Here is a 23350-nt window from a genome sequence, read left to right on the forward strand (position 1 = left end):
TGTGTCGTCTGTTACCAGGGGAGGGTATTTTCTGGTTAAGTAGTAAAAAATTGGGAGAGGTTTCTCCTTGACTTTGTTGTATACTTAGATATGGAGATGGATATTTGAGGTGTAAACTGCAAGACTGATTATATTTTTATATTACGCACATTAAAGAACCATCAACAACAAATCAAATCAAATTAATAAGTTATTGAACAGTATAAAGGTAAAGTTGAATAAATCAGACTCTGCAGCTGTATGAATAAAAGGTAAAGTGCCACTTCCGGTTAGCGGAAATAGCCCAAAAGTTGATAGAAATTGACGTTTTTTACCTAATGCTTGTATGCAAAATCTGGTTGACCGAAGTGAAAGCGCACTCAAGTTATTGTGTTTACACACACACACACACACACACACACACACACACACACACACAGAGACATAATTCCAAAAATGGTATTTTCGGGCTTGGGGAGGTCTAAAACGTTGACATTCATCAAAATCTCGAAATGGAATTTTTGGATTACAATATTTTCCCTATAGTTTGTATATGAGAAAGTAAAAAGGACCCACAAGAGGAGGAGAAACAAATAAAGGAGATTTTCTCTAACTAGCTTATATACTGGAAATGTTAATATAAGGAAGAATTCCATGGTAGCAGACCACAGGACACAAAAGAGATCTCACCAACTATGGAACATCTTTCATGTTTCAAGTTGAGAAAATGATGTCGCCCCTATAATTAATCTCTGGATTTCATTTTTTCTGATTTTCATGTACACAATATTATTTTTTTCATGAATAAACAACACCTGCCATTTAAATCATGCAGTTGTACCATTTAAATCAGGTGATCATAAACCAACATTTTCATTGGTAGGCGGTCTATCCTCATTGGTCAGTGGAGTTGCTAGGTTTTTGTCTTGCAGTATGTAAAATACAGTGTACAAACTAGCTTCTTGCCCAGAGGGGACTGGGTGGTCTCGTGGCCTCAGAACCCCTGCAGATTTTATTTTTTTCTCCAGCCGTCTGGAGTTTTTTTTTTTTTTTTTTTTTCTGTCCTCCCTGGCCATCGGACCTTACTCTTATTCTATGTTAATTAATGTTGTCTTAATTTAATTCTTACTTTGTCTTTTATTTTTCTTTTCTTCATTATGTAAATCACTTTGAGCTACATTTTTTGTATGAAAATGTGCTATATAAATAAATGTTGTTGTTCTTCCATCGTGCTATCACTGGAATGAAGACATATTTGGCCATCACCACTACCTTTTAATGTCAGGAAAGACCTAGCAACTCCAAAAACTATAAAAAAAAACCTTCAATTTTGAAAGAAAATGGCAGTTACTAGGTTTTTCCATTGCACGTGAGAGATGTCTGTTGACTCTCTCCCAGGTGGGATGCTCTAGGACAGGGATTCCCAAACTCCCACTGTGGCTGCAGGTTTTTGTTCCAACCAGATTCATAATCAGTGACAACAACTGATAACACTTATCAAATTAGCTGGTATTTTTTTTTTTCCTCTTCTCTTATTCTACATTCAGAAAAGCACCGCAGCATGATTTTTACATTAATTAGAAATTTATAAATATTTCTATTTTTGTTCTAAATTTAAATGCTTAACTCTCATTTGCTGATTTCATTATATTTCACCTTTTCTCTGTGCAGTTTGCTCCTTTCATTTTGTCTTAACAATGACAATTAAAAACTAGCAGAGCAGACACCCAGGCAACAACATTGAATCATGAAAGGCTGCAACTACTTTAGTGTCAGCCCCACTAATTAGTAAATAATGAATTAATTAAACAATTAAAACACCAGGAAAAGTAGAATATTAAAAAGAAAGAAAAACACATTTTCCCCCATATAACTGCTTAGTACATTTTATTATATATACATTTTTTAACTAAACTTAGTTTTCTAATTTCTATATTGTTACCAAAACACAGAACTTGGGAAATAACAGTTCACTTAATTAACCCAGGAGTCCAATTAAAAACAGAAGCTGGTTGGAACAAAAACCTGCAGCCACAGGGGGTCCCCAGGACCGGGTTTGGGAATCCCTGTTCTCCATATTGCATTTTGAAACTATCAAGCACTCAATAACTGCAAATCCTGCCCATTCCTTCTTTCATTTTCTGAACCACAGTAAAATATTATAAGGTTGCTGGAGGTTACAGTCCATTAGGCATCGTCATGAACAAGGCAGAGACGAACCTTGGGTGGTACATCACTTCATCACACAAGCACACGGAGTCAGTTAAGAGTGAGCAGTAAGCTTAACAGATACATCTTGTTGATGTGGGAGGAACTGCACGTAAACGCATGCTTATTTCTGTGTAAAATATACCGTGACTCTTGGCTGTCAACCACCTGGGACTAATCTAGTTTCTCTAAATGTAATGTCACTCAACATGAGTGGATATGAAGATGTAGTGGTTCACAACATTTAACATTAAAAAAAACCCCTCTCCTCCCGGGCCCATGCCCAAAAGCACTTGAATTGTATTCACTTGCCTATGGCACAAGTACGCTTGCCAGTGAGCTGCTGCAGTAGCTTTACTATCTGAGCCTTCTGAGTGGGAGAGCACCGACAGCAGACCACTGCAGGGCATTGACAAGCCAGCTCCACAAACTCGTGTTCATAGTACTTCAGACAAACCTAGAACAAGAGGAAACATCCCTGCTGAGAACTGATGAGAGTATACTGTATATCGAACATGGTAAAGAGTATTAAACCCCAGGAGACTGTAAGGTAAAGGGAATAAAAAGGAAACAAGGAAAGCACAGCTGCAGAGGAATATCTGGCACAATTCTTGCTTTTTACAAATTATCATCATTACTTTAAGATGACCTCATATAGACAACAGTTCAGTCTCTTAATGAAATATTTAATAAATCATACACATGTCAAGAAGTACAACAATGCATTAAAGGAAAGAAGAAAGGCTTCTGTCTAGTCTTTCAATTAGCAGAGTGTCTGGATACTGGGCTGCAGCTTTTTTTGATTAATCTAATGTAGACTTTCAGGGTATGAAGCATGCAGTTGTTACCTCAAGAGAGTCCCCTGAAATGACTAAAGCACAGTCATGTTTCCTTCTAAAGGCATTAAGCTCTAAATGTGCTTCACTTCGATTTGATACCTGCAATAAATTACACCAAAACAAAACAAGAAGTTCTCAGTGAGTTATTAAAAACTTATAGTAAATATTAACAGACACAGAAATAACAGGAAAACTTATGTTGTCAGAATAGTTACAGCACAGGTTGTTTAAGGTACCCTAGTTAAGGAGAAGAAATACGAAGCGGGATAGTTTAGACTGGTCTTGCCGCCAGCTATGTGTAAATATCTATATCTATAAATAAGATTTAATACATTTGCTTATAACACTCAGCGTAAATTAACTTCTTTTTAATGTCATTGGAGCAACACTGTTTATATCTTGCACAGTAATCTAATTCCATGGCCTATTTCAAATCATTTTTAACATGTTTAACTGGAGGAAACAATGACAGCTGTTTCTGAAATGTAAATGGCCCAATTATTTATAATAAAACATGATTTTATAGATATAAATACACAAAAGAAAAAAGGGATATAGAAAATCTGATCCACTTACTCATTTCTGACCTAGATGAGATTCTTTCAAAGTAACCCAGTTCATAATTCAGTATTACAATAAGCAGGAGATTAGCTTTTTTTTTAAAATGAAATTAGATAATTTCCCATACACCAAAATAATAAAATGGCACTTTTCATTGCTTTTATTGTCATGAAGTGGTCCCTGAGAGCACTTGGCACCTACTATAAATTACGACATAAATAGATAAAACAAAAAGAGTGTGTATATAAGTTTCATATGCCAAGCTGAATGTTATTTTGTTCTCTTATGATTATGAAGATGAAAACAGTAACAAATAAAAACTACATAAAACAAAAATAAACTAGAAACAGAGCAATGCTTAATTACTCTAATTGTACAAACGGAAAAATATTGGGGGCTCAGGATTTATAAGACGTTCATTGATACCAACAATTTATTAGAAGCTGATTGGACTAGACTGACTGTTGATCTTTTCTGTGTCACACAAATTTAATGTCAGGCAGCCTAACACAGTAAGTGTGCAGCATTATTCAGTGATGTGTCTTTTTTGTACTTTATTTTGTAAAGTTGAGTATTGCACCTATAAGACTACATTTGTTTTCTGCTCTAAAGGCTATGACACATTACACAACTTTCACAGCGATTTTCAGATATAGCTTTCATTGACATAATCTTTGCCAGTAGGAGGCTCAGTTGCATAGTGTGACACAGCCAGTGAATACTCCAACTAGTACACGACTCGTTCTAACAAAATCAAACCTGTCATAGGAGCGGGCTCTGTGTACATAACAGCTGACGAACCAATGAATGCTCAGCTGGACGTACAGTGCAGATAACACAGTGAAGAGAAATAAGGAATGCGGTTGTTTTGGACTTTGCAAACAGCAGAAAGACTCATCTGTCTGACGTCTTGTGATTTACACACCATGAGAGAATGGAAAAAAGAAAAAAGGGCCGAGCATGCCGTTGAACTAACCACACCTATTAACCTTATGTAGAGCGCTGACTCTGACAGGTAGCACACCATTGGTTGTCACAAATTGATCGAGCACAAGTGTGCTGGAAGGGTGCCACTAGATCGATACATGTCACATGGCCAGCGATTTTCAGTCATTTAAATCGACACGAACAGCAACTCCCGTCAGAAAATCTGACATACCCCATGACTACAAGTTTAGCTTTAGCTGCCCATGACTTCTACTAGCATTAGTATGTCATCTTACTCTATACTTATGATATTTGTAATCTACATTACAGAGCATGTGATAGGCATTAAGATCAGACATAGGCAAAAATGTAACAGTTTTGAAATAATCTGGAAGGAACAATCAAATTACAGCAGTACAAATAGGATTTTCATTAAATGACAATTGATAAAGAGTCAAATACAGGATGTGCTGTTGATACTGCCACATACCACCTAAAAGGTCCCTCCATCAGTATCAAAAAACTTCACTATGTAATAATGACCTGTGCTAATGAAACAGAATGAATTGCCTCCAATAAACAAGGCTGTGGATAAAATATAAGTAAAAAGATGCAAAGAAAAATATTGGGGGGGACCCCACAATACCTAATTCTACCAGTTTAAAGCATCATCAGTAAAGAAAACAGAAGCATTGTCATTCGTTACTATTAGTGTTGATTGGCGAAATGCGCCAAAGTGTTTTTTGCAGCAAATATGCTGCATTCACCGGTGACCTTGTTCGCTGAATATTTTCCTGGGAATTCGCTGTGTGGCTGACTTTGACAATTTTTTTTTCCCAGCTCCCCATGATGCTTTGCGAGAACAGTGTGACAACACAGAGTTGTAGCAGTCGAATTTGGCTGGGACAATCCTGCTACTGATCTTAGTAGTGAGCTAAAAATTAGCAGGACACTTGCAAATCCATTTAAACATAATATAAGCGCACAGAAGGAAACTGGAAATCTGATGGTATATCTGTGCCTTAAAGGCAATGTGTTTTGGCATGGACTTGTATGTGACCATTATGTAATATGTGAGCCTTCTCATTTAATGGTATTATACAGAGTGCTGTGCAGTTGATGTGAAAAAGAAAAAGTGAAGCATCCACAAGATTTAATGTTGTACTTATATGGTAGCAACAACAGTGAGCGAATAAAGTGCGTCAGGGACAAAAATTAAACCAAACTGTAAGTTTTGGTTCTAGGGACCTGAAATCTGTGGTTGGCAATAATAAACTCAGGCTTCTTATCTGCCACTATCTGCAAGAAACTTTAATATTCTGACATTTCATTCTATTCATTTCATTTCAACGAGACATGGTGGCATAATGGTTAGCATTACTGCTCCACAGCTCAGGTCATATTTCTGGCTAAAATAAAAATGTGTCCAGAATAGTTGATAAACAATTCCTTAGCCCTGGATAACACTTTAAAGACCATTGCACCATTTTAATCCACTCAAAACTGGTTCAGTTTCTCCTTTCCCATTGACCTCAATGCTTTTCACCGAGTTAGTCAAAGTTCCTGAGGATTTCCACAATTTCACCAAACTTGAGGTGAAACCAGTTTGGCAGGGTTCGCTCATCACTAGTCACTATTAACACTACAATTAACAACACAATTCTTTGAGGAGGCAAGGATGGTTATAAACCTTTATCCACTTTGCTCTTAAGCTGGGCTGTATTACTTCACCTAAAGGAATTTCAACAACAACATTAGCTGAAAGTTTTCTTTTTATCCTTTAAGACAAGGAACATAGAGACATTTACTTATGTTTTACATAGGTATCACTATGTACTTTTATGAGTCTTCTCTCTTTGGGGGGGGGAAGCACTGAACAAATATTTGTAGTTGTCTCTGTAGGTGTAATTTGAGTTTACCTGGAGTATAATTCTTTAGATATCAATGGTGGTATTATATGTAGAAATAAAATCTTCTGCTGTGTCACTGAATCCATGCCACTGTGACTTTATAAAGAAGATATCAAGAATATTAATGCATTGATAATCCTGGGAAAAACCTGTTGGGATTCCTGCATGCAATGTCCAATGAGTCTGAAATTATTATTTTTTCTATGATTATTTGTTGTGTACTACACTGCCTGGCCAAAAAAAAAGTCGCCACCAAAAAAAAAGGTCACACATTCTAATATTTCGTTGGACCGCCTTTAGCGTCGATTATGGCACGCATTCGCTGTGGCATTGTTTCGATAAGCTTCTGCAATGTCACAAGATTTAGTTCCATCCAAGTGTTGCATTAATTTTTCACCAAGATCTTGCATTGATGATGGCAGAGTCTGACCACTGCGCAAAGCCTTCTCCAGCACATCCAAAAAATTCTCAATGGGGTTAAGGTCTGGACTCTGTGATGGCCAATCCATGTGTGAAAATGATGTCTCATGCTCCCCGAACCACTCTTTCAAAATTTGAGCCCGATGAATCCTGGCATTGTCATCTTGGAATACGCCCGTGCCTTACAGCTACACAGCTGTTCAGTCCCAATCCCTTGAGTTCCCTTCACATTGTGCGTGTGGAAATGCTCTTACTTTCACTATTAAACATAGACCAGAGTTCTACTGTTGTTTTTCTTCGATTTGATTTCACCAAATGTTTAAGTGATTGCCGATCACGATCATTCAGGATTTTTTTCCGGCCACATTTCTTCCTCGAAGACGATGGGTCCCCACTATCCTTCCAGTTTTTAATAATGCGTTGGACAGTTCTTAACCCAATTTTAGTAGTTTCTGCAATCTCCTTAGATGTTTTCTCTGCTTGATGCATGCCAATGATTTGACCCTTCTCGAACAGACTAACATCTTTTCCACGACCACGAGATGTGTCTTTCAACATGGTTATTTAAGAAATGAGAAGCAACTCATTGCACCAGTTGGGGTTAAATAACTTGTTGCCAGCTGAAAGATAATCGCCCATGCAGTAATTATCCAATAGGAGGCTCGTACCTATTTGCTTAGTTAAATCCAGGTGGCGACTTTTTTTTTGGCCAGGCAGTGTATATATCTGGATGTACTACTCTTATACACTTTACTATATGCACGTTGGGCTCCATTTTCCTTTTTAATGTATGAACGTATACAGTATACATATCTTCTTTTTCTTGTGGCTGCTCCCGTATAAATATAATAAAGGAAAAAGTTTTCTGTGTCCCAAATAATTATAGGAAGATGGCTGCCTCTCCCATCTTTCCAGTATCTGTGCAAGCTCTGTAATGCAGCAGTAGTATGTGTTGTTCAGCTCATACCGTTTATTAGGTTTGATTTTGTGTCAAATAAATGGTTGTTCACGGAGTCCCGAATGAGGCACATGACCTGCATTGTGAAGGAACGTCAGTTACTGCACTGCGGCCATGTTGCGCAATTCCCCGAGGGTGATCCGGCTTACAGGACCCTTATTGTTGGGGGCCCGAGTGGCTGGACCAGGTCAAGGGGACACTCACTGCTGAGGCAGATAGATGGTCATTTCCAGAGGGAGTGACTGGACCTAGTGTCTGCCGGGAGTTTTGCCAACGTCATGTGGTGGGTGCGGCAACGTGCTGTACCAGTGCATGCTCCCCAACCGGATCAGACCTGACCTGTTTTGGGTAATATTTTACAGCATGATGTGAACTACAACATGAATTAATTGTTCTTATCTGCAGGCAAAAATTAATTTCAAAGAAGCATAAAATTACTTAATTAAATGCCCTTACACCACAATACACCGACACCCTGGGGTACAACAAACAATAATCCAGCCTTGACAAATTCAGCATAGTGAGTAATAATCACTCTGTTTAGATGGCAGTGCAGTTAATCTCATTAGATTTTTTCATTCCATACAGACAGCTCCACCTGCTCAAAGGTGCCACAGTTACTCACTTAAATTATAAGGTCTTGTCTCCATGCCAAGTGGGGCCTGTATCGGCATCTTAAAAATCTAATCACCCTTAATGCTAAGTCACCAACACTTGAAATCCTGTTCTTTGAGTTGTGGAAGAAAATGACAAATTTGTAAAGAACGTGCAATCACTATACAAAATGAACGTGAGCCACATTTTTTTGATTTTGTAGATGCCGAGTACTAACACTTCTTAACCTGTTTGTGCACTCATGCTATTTTCAGCTCCCTGTCTTTAGGTAAAACCACTGCTTTTTTTCAAATCCTTTTATATTTTTGTGTCTCAGCTGTTTAACTCATTTCCTATAAAAATGCTTAATAATGAAAACAAAGAAAGAAAGGTAAGAAGATAAGAAAATATTTTCCTCTCAGAAATATCAAATAAACCATTGTTTAGGGCAAAGTATTTAACTTAAAGTAACGCTGACAGCTATTCGGCAAACACCATCCCTATAGCGAAGCATGCTCGACTCATGGAAATCACGTGGTGGATTCTCTGTTCAAAGAAGAAGTGTGAAGGTAAAATACAAAATGAATGGATCTATAAAAAAATGAAAAAAGCATACTGTAGTCAACAGGAATTCTTTTTAATAGAGGAATGATCCACCATATACAGCTAAACCCACTGTGGATTTGACAGGCGATGTTTGAGAGCAACCCAGTCAGAGTCTGGACCTAAATTTAATTAAGACTATATGACAAGATCGGAAAATTTCTCTTTACCAATAACCCTTATATAAAATGAAACCGCATGAGCCATTTTTGAAAGAAAAGACCAAAGTTGGAGTGTCCTGATGTGCAAATGGCTGTAATCCCTGTTAAAGGTGCATCAAATACTGACTTAAGGCCTTAAGTAAATAATTCTGGACTTTTGGTTTTATGCTTACTTGAGAATAATATGTGAAATTTTATCATCATAAATATTTCTAGGTTTGTCAATAGAAAATATCCATGTTAAATAGAAAATGTAAAAAGTGAAAAAAACATAAGGGAAGGCATATGCGTTATAGGATCTGCACGCACGTCCCAATCACTCCATTTTCTCATTTACCCCCACGGATTCATTTGTACAGTACTTAGGGGTTAGAAATGGAAAAATGTCAGCATTATTGCTTGCTCTACGTAAATCTGCTCATCTTAATTAGGAAACTTAACAGTTAACAAAAAGACCAGACAATAATTGTAAAAATATCTGATTCTTTAAACACAAAAGGTCAAAAAGAACATAATGAACTCCTTAAATGCTTTAATCGTAAATTACAGTCTGCAGGGTGTTATTTATAATTCATTTTTGTTTCTTGTTAAATAACTAGGCCACATTTATATGTAAATTGTATTTAAATCATAATGTCTGCACGTGAACTGGAAGCTCATCTAATTCTTGCTCTCTAATAAAAAATGTTTTCAGTGAATTCAATTATATTTATTTATTTACTCCCACCCCATCCCTTCCCTAACAACCTAAACACCTTAAAATAAACTGAGTGAATGTAAAAATGGATTTAGGTTTTTTACTGACATTCACTCTATTCAAAGTTGAATTACATAAGAGATTATATTTTTATTACTTCACATTACCCTTTAGAGAAAATACATACTGGCCTGAAGATGTGGATATCCTGGTTTCGGGATACCAAGTGAGAGCTCTTGGCAATACACGTAGCTGTTTCCAATTTATCTCCAGTCAACATCCATATCTGCAAGAGACAATGGACAGTATTGCTTGGAACAAGCTTTGCTGCTGTAAAATACAAGGTTTAACTTTAAAAGAAACAGATAATAGAATTTTATAATAATACTGCTGTAGTTGGCTTATATGAGACAAATTTTAAAATCTAAAGAATTTTAAAGAAGTTTGATTAATCAAGAGTAAAATCTCTTATGACACTAGGGACATCAATGTACATAATAATGTGTGCTATGAAGTTGAAAATGTTATGATTACCAAAACAAAAACCAAACTTTTATATTTGGTGATAGAATTGTAACACGTCAAGGCAGTGGAATAAAAAGCACAAAATCTTTTCTTTGTTTTGAATGAAGCTCTCTAGACTGCAATTTACGTTACATAATGTAAAACGCAATCATATTCATTTATCATACTTAGATATGGAAAACCACAATATCTGTCCGAATGACATTGTCCGAAAACAGAGAAAAGATCAGTATGACCGATTATAAACTGAACTGTGAATTTCTTTCAGACTGTGAATTTGGGTATACAGATACTGTAATGACATTCAATTCCTCAACAAAATGACTGAAATATACAGAAATGTTATCAATTCACACCCACGCAAGGGAGCTGAAGCCAGTCTATCACAGGAGACACAACAGCACACACTGTCCATCAGGTCCATTTACAGCAGTTAATTAACTAACAGTAACACACATGCCTACTGGAATTTGGTAGGAAAACCATACACGAGTGGCAAACAGGTCAAGTTTTGAAGCCCAGTCTCTAGGAGCTGTGAGGCAGCAACGTTATCCATTGAGTTCCTGTGCTGCCTTTACTTGAGGAAATATTCAAGCTAGAGAAACATCTAAGGGAAAGTAAGGCTTTGCTTGACAGTTCACTGGTAAAAATGTAAATTTAGGTAATGGGGTTTTGATAAGCCTGGAATATTTATCAGCACTTTATGAATCATATCACAGAGATGATGCAAACATAATAATTAAGAATATGAGCTTACTTCAAACCAAAATAAGAAAGATAGTGTCGCGTTTGATAAATAACCTTAATTCCAGCATTTCTCAGCAACTCCAGTGTAGGCCTCACATCAGCCTGAAGCTGGTCCTCCACCCCTGTTAGACACAGAAGTTCCATTTCACGCTCCAGACTCTCCACGACAGCTGCCACTTTTAAAGCTCGATCGTGTATACTTAGCTTGGCTTGATTATAACGGTTCTACATTAGGGGAAAAAAAATAAAATAAAATAAAAGTAATAGCAAAAGAAAACTACAAAACATGGTAAAAAATTACATCTTTACTAGGGGGACCAAGCCCCCTGGCGCCTTTGGCGCCCTACCCTCAGTTACGGCCAGAATATTAGTAACATCTGCAAATGTACAAAAGAAAAATGATTATTTATTGGAGTCAAAATCACAACATTCTATAAATATATAAAAGAAAAATGAATTATTTAACGCAGTAAAAATGATGAAATGAGAATAAAATATTTACTCTCTTACCGACTGGAGTATTCCCGTTAAACTGAGGTCCACTATGCTTGATGAGTATTTATGAGACTAAATAAATGATCCATCTATTTTCCTCATTTAAATAACAGGAAAAATCACGTGAAAACTAAAGTGGTATACAATGGGTCATCGTAACTCGACCTTCAGCTAACTAAATCACCTAAATACAAACATTGGTGTTATGAATAGATCTTTTTTTTTTTTTAATAGTTTGTTCCTGTGAAAGAAAGTTTATTCGATCAAAATAATGTAATTTATTGAATTAAATTATTTAAATAAATTATTGAAATAATGATTTATTGAAATTAAAAACTACGACTTTCTTCAGATTAAAAACTACGACTTTGATATTTTAGTTTATAATTTGATATTTTAGTTTATAATTTAAAAATGGAATAAGAATCTGCTAATCTAACAACATCACATTAAAGTTCGATAAATCCTGAAAAGAATGATACCAAACATATATGTGTAGGTTTTAAATAAGCCCGATTTATATATATATATATATATATATATATATATATATAAAGAGAGAGAGAAGATTAAAATTTTAGCAAGAGGTTTAATAAAAGCAGAAATCATGAAATAAAACTTACCATTATTGAAGGCAGTATACATATATGCTGGATTTATAAAACAATGGCTGAAACAACAAGTTTCTTGTAAAATACAACATGCATCTATCTACCTTGTAACTCACTTATCCAGTGCAGTGTTAACACTCTGATATTATTTCAGATGATTTCATTATTTACATACAATGAGATATGTGCAATATATAGAATATCTGATCAGTTATCAGCAGAATTAATGCACATTATCCATACAAAAATGTACCTTGTAGATCTGATTACTGGACAAGTATTAATAAAATGTGTAAAAAAAAAAAAAAACCATCAAAACAAAAGTATAGTACTCAAATTGCAACGACAGAACAATAAGAATTAAGGTCCTTGTAATAATCCGGGTTCCATGTCTCTTCTTTTATTTATTTTTATAACTTCACATCAATTTCTGTGCTAACATGGCTCAGTGGTGTCAGAGCCTGACTCTAAAGGAACCAGACAGCACAATATCAGATGGAGGGCACACACTGTCAAGCATTTACACAGAGCAATAAAAATCATCAGTCAGACTAACAGCACGTGTTTGATACACATATGGTGTTTGACAGCACACACACACACACACACTCCATATTGACATCATGAATAACCGGATGTCCTTACAACTTTCTGTTAAATGAAACATATACATAATGGAGACTTTGTTTAGTAAGTACAAAAGTTAGGATTTTTTTTTTCATTAAAACAAACATATAAATAACGAAATAATTTTCTTCTGTCAAACAAATGATTTTAAAAGCATTTAAAAATGTACAATTTTTTATTATTTTTAAACAAGAAAATGAACAACCGAATCAGAAAAGTGCAATATCAAAAAGAGATTCAAGTTCCCATGCCCACTGGCACCCACCTTATTCCATTGCATCCAAACCAATTGGGAGATGACAAAAAAAAAAAAGAAAAAAATGTCTGTGCCAGCAGCATGCCCCCAACACGTCTTAATTAAAAGAAATGAAGTAACTTTTTAGTATGTGCAATTCCTTTTTCTACAAATGATATTGTGGATGGAGAAGAGAAATGAACACTTGCAGCTGAACGTTCTAAAAGAAGTATGTTATAAAGAAGCTCCTCCAGGATTGTATTAAACACTGGTCTTGGTTTTTCCAATGAGATGCCAGGAGGATTTCAGCAGCTAAATAACTCGCTGAAATCAATTTCTTATTAATAGAGGAACAGGTGTATGATGAAAAATCACAAACTAAAAAAAAAAAGCTATGAAGAACAAGGAATAAAGGCATCCAAAAAGAGGTGGAAATGGAAGTTCACAAAGATGCAGTACAAGGGCTGGACCAATACATATGAAACAATGGAACCACACAATGTAAGAGAGAACAAATTACAAGTTTGCTCGGGGGCTAAACACATTAAACTTAAAGTAGACATACCAATCCTATGGACAATTGTATACTGAATAAACCAGTGATTCAAATATTTATAGCAGTTTTGACGTCTTTATAAAGACTGAATCCAACTTCAAGGCAGAAGGTGGGTGTTGATCTGAATCCCACTTCACTGAAATAGCGAGAGGCATTTTTACTGGACAGAACCGAGACCGGTTTGAGTGGAAACAAAATTAAAATAAAGAAGGTGCAAAAAGGTTGGGAAGGATAGAGAGATGGTACATGTTCTGAGGACCGACATTAGCTGTAGGTAAAAGCAAAAAGTGGAGGAAGAGAGTGAAAGTTCAGAGGAAGGATCGCGGAATGGAAGGAATCCAGTCTCCCCAAAAATAGTATGTTATTTCCAGAGACTGCTGTTATTTCAAGAGTAACTAAGTACAAAGAAAAAAAGTATTACAATTATAATTGCAAATTTGTATTTATTTTACTGTAAGAAAAAAAAAAACGTATATGAGTTTAAAAATAAGTGTTCCTATTTACTTGTTATCCAGGTTCAACTGAATCTCAATTACACAAGTAAAGACCTGCACATATCTGTAGAAAGTCCAGATAAAAGAAAGATTGACTCGACCTTGTTTTATATATGTGATCAGTAACCTATTTATTAACTAAAATTACACCGTACATTCGGTTTTATCAGTAAGAAATTACCTCAAAATCCTGATACTGTTCCTCTGATAAGGCCTTTTTGGCGACCACTAGAGTGCGCAGGCCTTCTCTTGCCATGTTACCACACTAGAAGACAAAAAAAGAAAAGGCATGAGAGGCGGATAAAGTGATGTACTAATTACCTTTCCTGCCTACAAGCAGCTGAAGGAGAGTCACCCACTCAAGTGTCGAAATGCTCACATCCATTTTTATGTGACTTGAAGGCAGCCTATCATTTGTTTGCAACGTTCTTTTACTGCAACTGTAAAAATTAGTGCATGAAACTAGTGACATATTTGCAGCATTATGAAAAGAGAATACTTCACTTTTTTGCTTTCCTTACAACACAGATGATTTGTTCAAACAGTGATTTGCAGCACGTGCATCAAAGAGGACCAACTGCATTTTAGCAGAAGGAGATTTCTGATCAGTTGCAATAATACTAAATAGTTAAAGGTATACTTTTCATTCAAAATTAATGCACACACAGAGAAGGCTAAGCAAAAAACCACAAGGTTGTATGATCACAGTACAAGTACAGAACGGCTATTGGCGGGATTTATGTAGCTCTGTAGTATCAAATGATCAATGCATAAAATAGAGCTGTAGGCTACATTTAAAGGGCAAAACAGACTACCATTATACAGTTTCTCTGTTCTATTCTAATTATTTGAAACAACTGAGCGGAATATTTATTGACATGCCCTTATAATCTCAAACAAATAAAACAAGGATATTACAATTAATTGTACATCATTAACACCACAGTTATGGTTATGACATTTTATTAGGTCTCCAGGGAACTGGCTTGATTCAACTCAGTAATTAAATAAAATTGCCCCACAGCAGGTATTGACTTGGAAATATTGCCAATACAATTATGAACATATGCAGACTGATCTTTCGATTATATTTGGCTTGTGTTATTACACAGTTTAAAGAATTCAAATAGTTCATTATGAAAAAAAAAACATTCAAAGATAATTAAGGATGAAAGACAGTATGCTAAATAAGAAATCAGAGAAGGGGCAATAATGAGAATGTGATAGCGAAGCTGAAATACCTAAGGAGGAGAATGAGGGAGATTTTTACATTATCATTTAAAGAATCAGGTTTTGCCTTCTGTCAGCCTAATTATTTTAAATATACTATTGTGTCCCTCTTCAGCTGCCGGGAAGACTAGATGGCTTCATTACCATGTATGGTACATAATTTTATCTAAGATTGTTTGCATGCAGAATGTAATTATGTTAAAATGGTTAATCTCATGAGCCACTTAAAAGGTACACAGCCATATAATTATGTTATAAAACATTCCACTCAAGGTGTATTAAACATCGCATTTGCAAGTTGTTATCCCAACTGTCACAGTTATATTCCGCCTTTTGGGATAGGGAAAAAAAAAAAAACAGTCAAAACCATCATTTGACACTTTATTCTCTACTTTCACCTTCCTTATGTAACTAATTTTGACTTTCTACAATAGTGAAACTCTACGGAATGGGGGGAAAATTACAGATTTTTGATGATTGCTTGTTGTGGAAAATAATCCTGGCTTTCAAATTATTTATTTAGATTTGTATATTTTCAGAGGTTTCTGTATCAGATACTTAAATTCTCAATGCCGTTTACTCTATTTTCAGGATCTCTGTCTGGATCCTACGCCAACAACATCAGGCGCAAAGCAGGAACTACCCTGGATGGGGAAATAGTCCATTGCAGGGTCTACACAATTCACGCCCCAACACTTCCACTTACATTGCTATTCCCACTCCTGCTTTCCACAGGGCTCAAATTCCACACAGGCAGCGACCAGGCCCAGAATTCCAACTGAGGATGTTGGATGCCTAAAGAAGCAGAGCTAACACCACACTATCACTATACATTCATATTTATTTTTATGGGTGTGTGTGCATAGTGAATATACAAACACATACAGTATAGACATAGACAAACATACCTCTTCTTCTAGCCAATCGTTATACTGAACAATGCTGGACATTGCCACATCAGCTCCCTTCATATAAAATGTAATGTCACCTGTTGCCTCCTCCTGGATGGGGAGAGAGAACATACACATACGTAAAATGTTAAAATGTGACTAAGTAGGCTTCATATATTATGGTTATGGAACAATACCAGGATTATCTGACATCTTGTTGTCTCGTAACCCCAAATATGAGAGACAAAAGCAATTTGAATAATAACAGCAACTAGAAATGTACAGTATATAACCAGGTGGTGGGAGTTAAGAGAATGGTGAATTACTGGTGAAATGTAAAATAATGCAACTAGCCCACCGTGTTAAAGTTCTACTAGAAAACAAAGAATATTGCATATTACATTCAGTTCATTAAAAGCTAAAGTAGCCATGGAAGACAGACAAGAAATAATCCTGGAGAGGGCAGAAGTCCATCACAGGGAACACATCCACACATTTGGGATGACCTTGGCAGCACCAATCAACTTAACATCCAAGTCTTTAGTACCCACAAAAGCCCCACAATTTCACAGTACAAGTACAGTTACTTTGACTGAAGTACTTTTTTGGTATTATTCCTTTCAGTGCACATTATCTATTTAATCTGTTTTGAATTTCAAAATTTCTGTCCTGCTGTTATGTTGCTAGAGTTCTACTCTGATTTAATTTCTCAAGAGTTTTGGAAATACTAAAAGGCAGATCATATTTTCTCTGAGTATAAATCTAATCAACATTACTGTAGTGTCAACTGCTGTTTATATTACCCTGTGTAAATGCTCACTATGAAGAGCACTACAGTAAATTAATTACATACAGAACTCTAAAAATGCTGTCGCTTTGATCACTGCGGAAAACCCTGGCAGCAATTAAGAAAAGGAAGAGAAGCCTACACAGTATAAACTCCACCTGCACATTAGAAAAAATATTAAGAGAAGGCAGCAAAACAAACCTTCTTACCCTAACAATGATTCCCATTCTTTTGCTTTCTGATGTAAAAGGGAAAATCTGTAAGATGTAAAATGTGAGAATTTGTCCACCAGGGGTCTTCAGCTGCATTGAGGTCAGGTCTCTGTTAACTAATGTCAGGCCGACGCTCTCTGTCCACTGCACCAGGGCCACCTGAAGAACATAAAATTCATGGTGTCAGGGGTCAATCACACTCTTGTGTAAACTATACTGGAGTCAAATGAATGACAGAGGTGAAAGATCGCAAAGCCTCTAAATATATACACTTGAGGTCAGATGTCATCATTCTTATTATCTCAGAAAGGATACCATATGTCAAAAACTAAAGTAAATCTTCACTAAATCTATGGCATAAACAATGGAAGTAATAATTGAACATTAGCTTTGAATATCCATCCCTGACAGAAAACCCATTTTGAGACAAAAAAGGAAGGTGGGGAGCAAAAGGAGACATTTGTTAAGTCATTTGTTTATTCTTTAAAGGTATTGTTACTGTCAAAACATCATTAACCGTGGGTTAGTATGTACAGATAATCAAGATGCCAGAAATGCATAAACTGAATTTAAAAGTCTGAATTCAAAATACAAAGTTTTTTTTTTTTAATGCTATGTCAAAATTGTCAACAAATTTTTCGAATTCTTCCTCTTCCAATAGAGGGTTATGGATGGCATCAACTGCACAGCAATATGATTACTGTGCCAATAAAACTGTAGTTGATGCTCTACTGGTTATTTCATATTATATCTATCCATGTGTTGATATGCCCGATTCCTATGTCAAGCACTATTTCTGGATTTTTCTTCATCCAGCTTCACATGCTGATTGAGAAATTGAAAAGTTCGAATGCTAACCCGTGTACTACATTACAGATTCAGAACATTCGTTTAAATTTTCACAAATAATTAAAGAATATGAGACTTTTGCAAAGGTCATTCATTGAAATACAGGGACTCATCGAGGCTGGGTTCTGTCCCCATTACTATTAACACTGTACACAGGTGACCTGAAACAGAACAGTGACCATAGTTAGTTAGTGTACAGTTATCAAGTACTCTGATGACACCATGGTGATAGAGCACATATCTGTGGAGGATGAAACTGTTACTTCAACCAAGTGGAAAATTCAGTTCATTGATGCAATAAGAACTCTTACACTGAATGTCAAAAAAGACTAAAGATACAATTTTTGACTTTAAGGCTATGTCCACATTACTACATTTCTATTTAAAAAATTGAGTTTTTAAACCAAAATAATCTCTATTCATACCAGTCTCTGTAAAATAATTTACAAAAGTATCTCTGTACTACATTAAATGACAGAAAACACATATCATGTAGATCAGGGGTGTTGAACTCCAGTCCTGGAGGGCTGCAGTGGCTGCAGGTTTTCATCCTAACTATCTTCAAGACCACTTTTGGCTGCTAATTAACTTCTTTTGCCTTAGTTTTAATTAACGTGACTCAGGCCTCTTACTTGTTTCTTTTTCCTTAATTAGCAGCCAAACAATAATGAGACACAAAAAAAGCTGCCACATGACCAGCTCACCTCTGCTGAATATCTGAAAATAAAGAAAGGTGAAGGTCTTGGTAAGGCTGATCTCTCAGGTCCCCAAAACATTTTGACGGTGATTTTTGAATAAACAGAAAATCAACACTTTTAGAAATGTTTGTTGTGGCAGAACGAGAACAGCAACAAGCCATGGAATTAAATAACGGGTTTAATTAACAGCAAGAATCAGCTTCTCATTAAGAAACTGGTTGGAGTTTGAAGCCCCAATTTAGCTGGTCATCTGTTGGCTCGTTTCATGTCTTATTTCTGTTTGGCTATCATTTAATGAAGAAAAGAATCAATTCAGAGGACTGAATCCTTAAAAAACAGGGCCATTAAAATGAAGGGAAAAAGAGTTAATTAGCAGTGAAAACTGCTCGCTGATTAGAAGATGTGTTAGAATGAAAACCTGCAGCCACTGCGGCCCTCTAGGCCTGGAGTTCGACACCCATGATGCAGATGTTCACCTACAATTGTCATGCATGCAATGGTGGGAAATGATTGAAGGTGTGGTGACTCTGCTGACCAATGGATTCCTTGCAAAACTGTAGCGACTGGGAAATTGTTTGCCCTTTGTGCATATATGCAGCATTCAAACTGTACATAATGCAATCTGGAAGCATACATGTAAGCAAAACAACCAGCGCCATGGAAAGCAACTTCTCTGTATTCACTATATTGGAATAAGGTTTTCTTGTGTGAAGGGTGGCCAATCAGGAAACGAGATGTAATGAGTAGGATCCAATCAGGGAAGGGCCACAAAGCCAGCATGTATAAATCACAGCACGATTAGAATCTGCGTTTTTGAAAAAAATGCATTTTCACCTGTCCACATTACAATGCCGAGGCTGCATTTTCAGAAGTTAACGGCACTAGACAGTGTTTTCAAAAGTCTTTGTTTTGGGGGGTTGAAAATGCTGGAGTAATGTGGACAAAAGATAAAAACGGAAACTAATGTTTGTGTTTTTATATGAAAACTAGACAAAGAGCCAGTTTCGACAACGTAAGATGAAACGGGCACGAGTGGAATAGTAATAAGTATAAGCACCACAAACCTGATATAGGTGTGTTGAATGAATGCGTAATTAGGCCTCGAGCTGTAGTCGAAATCGCCTTTCAGGCCTCTAGAGCTTTAATCGAAGTCGCCTTTCTCTTTGAATTTTTGCGGCCGTAAATCCTCCACCTGCCGCGATGTTGGGGTTGGATGTCAGTCGAAGTCGCCTTTCTCTTTGAATTTTCGCGGCCGTAAATCCGCTGCCTGCCGCGATGTCGGTCTTGTAAGGTTTATCGGGCAGCTGCGCAGAAGGCGACTGCGCATTCGGCTTATGACGGACGTGAGTGAGTGAGTGAGGAGGCTGGCGAATTATATATAAGATGTAATAGTGTAGACAGAGCTTAAGAGATAGAAATCTTATAAAATTAGCGACTGAATATAAATACTTAGAAATCCACCATCTAAATTAGAATTTGAACAAAAAATATTTCTAAACACATTTATTTATCTTTTGTAAACTTGTGTTGCTCGTTTTATCACAATTTAATCCAAACAGTCATCGCTGTCAGCTTCACTGCCTGGTTTAGTAGTCTCAAAAATCAAAATTTAAAAAAGCTCCAACAGGTTACCAAACATGTACCCACAATTACTGGAGCTAATGCAGAAGATTTGGTAGGTGTGTGTCAGAGGGCACATGTTCAGGGAAAAAAAAAACTGGAAATCATCTCAACTGGAATCTGACATCCATAAATCAGGGACGGCAGTTGTGGTAAAGACCAACATAAATTGCTGCAGAAATTCTTTTCTTCCTATTGCCATTAATCGGAAGGTTGCCGATTTGAATCCCATAAATGCCAAAAGGGACTCTACTGCGTTGGGCCCTTGAGCAAGGCCCTTAACCTGAAATTTCTCAGTCCTGGGTATGACGTTAATCTGCATCCAGCCCTGCACGTAGGCCTTCCAACCTGCAGGGAAAAACCTGGCAGAATTGGCACTCCAGCCACCATAAAAAACCTCCCACTGTTCCACTCCATCTGAACTGGTGTGGTGCTGAGGTGTCACACGTCGCATGGCTGCACTCTGGTCCTAATCTGGATCCTGAGTTGGTTTGTCGTGTTGTGGGTGCGGCAATGCACTGTATCAGCACATGCTCCTAACCTCGCCCTCCTCCTAGTGCCATTCAGTGTTTTAATTGGGAACATCGAAGATAATAAAACTTCTAGGAGAGTACAGTTGACTCTCTGTTATCATAAAAGATCCCTGGGCATCTTTCAAAAAGAGTAGGGAGTACCCAGATGTCCTTGCTGAAATGCCCACCATGACTTTACCCATGTTGGTGCCCTAACCATCCCCCATCTCTAATTGGCTAACTATATCTCTCTCACCCCTTCACCACCAAATAGCTAATGTCTGGGAAGGATACTGGAGCAAAAATGGCTGCCTTCGCATCATCCAGGTGGATGCTGCATATTGGTAGTAGTGGCAAAAGTGGCTCCCCTACTGTCTATGTAAAAGGCTTGGGGTGTCTAGAAAAAGCGCTATATAAATCAATTTACCTATCTATCTGCATTGTCTGACAGTTCTAGGTAAAAACCTGGTGTCAAATTGTTAGAATCTCTATTTTTATTTGTTCCAATGATGTTTAAGGTGTTTAGTGCAACTATTAACCTGTTTCCCTCTACGTGTTATTTTTGTCAGCTATTGGACGCAGTTGAGAATGCAAATTTTATATTTCCTTGGATAAACGTGAATAAATAAAGAACCTTCACCTTGATAGCAGAAATAAATCCCAGACAAGAGGCAAATCTTTTGCAAGGCGTACACAGGAACACCATCACACTTGCTGACAGCGGGCCAATTTAGAATTGACGGTGAATCTAAAAATGCACTTCACTGGAATGTGAAAGGAAAGCCATGGAGCAAAAATACAATCCAGACAGTGACTGGGCAGAGAATGGAGCTCTCTTCAGATTCCTAAAACACCCGTTTCAAATATTTTATTACTTCTTCTGCTCACACAGGTTACCCTGAATGCATGAAAAATGATTTGTACAAGCAGCTAGAAAGGCCTTTGAAATACGTGAGACTCGCTATTTCAGAATTTCAGAAAAAGAAAATGCATTGTCTGATGCAAAAAAAAAGAAAAGTCAGTAAATACAAGACCTATAAAAAATGTACATTTTAAAGGGTGACATTGGGGTCGACACAAATATATGTCATGTGGGCATTAAAATTCAGGATTAGTTAAATATGTACATTTAGATAATGTGTTTGCCTCTTAATCTATTTAAATACTCAGTGTTGCAATAGGGCTACTAATGGACTAAAACTTATTTATGGAGAATAATTAAAACTGAAAAGCATGCATTAAAACTGCTCTCTACTTAACAGATCTTAACTAATGAGATTAGCCTAATGAATGGAGCACTTCACATGTCTCCCTTCATAAGGCAGCGCAACTGCTGACAGCAACTAAATATGACGAGGTTAGCGTTATATGACTTTTGAGCTGAGAGTTTAATTAATTACAGAGTGATCCTGTAAATCCCAGGCACAATTTAAAAATATCATTCTTACTGTTCACACGAACCAAAATAAATATCTAAATGTCCTATCATTTGGTGATTTGTCATACACAAGTGCACCGCTCTAGCATTTAAAGAACATTTTAAGGCAATTTCAACAATCTCGACAGTGGGGGAGCATTTTCAGTAACATTAACCTTAAACACGGCTGCAACTCCTGAGCTGTCATAAGCCACACTGTATCGGTTGAATTTTTTTTTATTAACTTGTAACCTGTCAAATTAATTTTGCAGTTTGCATACAATGGACCCCCAGATTAATAAATACTGCTCAGAAGTTGTTCATTACGTATTATCCTTTTATTCTTCTTCTACGGAGAAAAATCCGCCCAGTATGCAGTATCAGCTGCAAATGATTCAATACTCCAAAGGTTAATTTTCAATTTGCACAGTGAAAGGTTACTATTACATTTTGACCTGCAAATTGTATCTTCCTGCTAATACCCTATCATTTCATTTTGTGTCTCTTTGTAGTTGGGACTTAAGCATGCTATATTTGGTGACTCAACATCTGTTTATTATTTAGCTCATGCTTGGTTACACAGCCTGTCTGAATTAGAGGCTTGCAAGCCTTGTCTTTTCAGCATCTACTACCTAGCCCCAAATTCTTTTATCAGTCTCACTGGGCCCATTAAAGTCATGTTAACTATAATAACATCAGTGCATGTATTATTACAGGATAGCAACAAATGCACAAAACAAAAGGATGATGCTAGAAAACACAGGAACAATGACTTGGGGATTTAATGTATAAATAGCTGTTTGGAATTTTTTTTCAGACTAAGGACCTCATAGATAAAGGTATTTATTTTCAATAATTCATCAATGCTAAGACAAGACCAAAGCAACAGGAAGCATACCTGAGGGGACATGAGAATGAGAATGTGAATTTACAAACATACAATGGTGCTACCCTTAGAACCACAAGATAACGTGATTTACGTAGCTTG

General features: G+C 36.6%; 1 protein-coding gene across 1 annotated transcript in view; it reads right to left on the reverse strand.

Annotated features, from left to right (window-relative positions):
• Positions 1-23350, reverse strand: part of atp9b (ATPase phospholipid transporting 9B) — a 320223-nt gene that overhangs the window by 25932 nt on the left and 270941 nt on the right. Inside the window, exons 16-22 of the mRNA XM_028817197.2 lie at positions 17264-17425; positions 16286-16378; positions 14329-14412; positions 11184-11354; positions 10045-10143; positions 3036-3125; positions 2500-2644 (exon numbers count right to left, since the gene is read on the reverse strand). Of these exons, the coding sequence (XP_028673030.1) occupies positions 2500-2644; positions 3036-3125; positions 10045-10143; positions 11184-11354; positions 14329-14412; positions 16286-16378; positions 17264-17425 (844 nt within the window). The remainder of the gene's footprint in view (positions 1-2499; positions 2645-3035; positions 3126-10044; positions 10144-11183; positions 11355-14328; positions 14413-16285; positions 16379-17263; positions 17426-23350) is intronic.

The sequence above is a fragment of the Erpetoichthys calabaricus genome, chromosome 13 (assembly GCF_900747795.2).
Source record: "Erpetoichthys calabaricus chromosome 13, fErpCal1.3, whole genome shotgun sequence".
Taxonomy (NCBI): domain Eukaryota; kingdom Metazoa; phylum Chordata; class Cladistia; order Polypteriformes; family Polypteridae; genus Erpetoichthys; species Erpetoichthys calabaricus.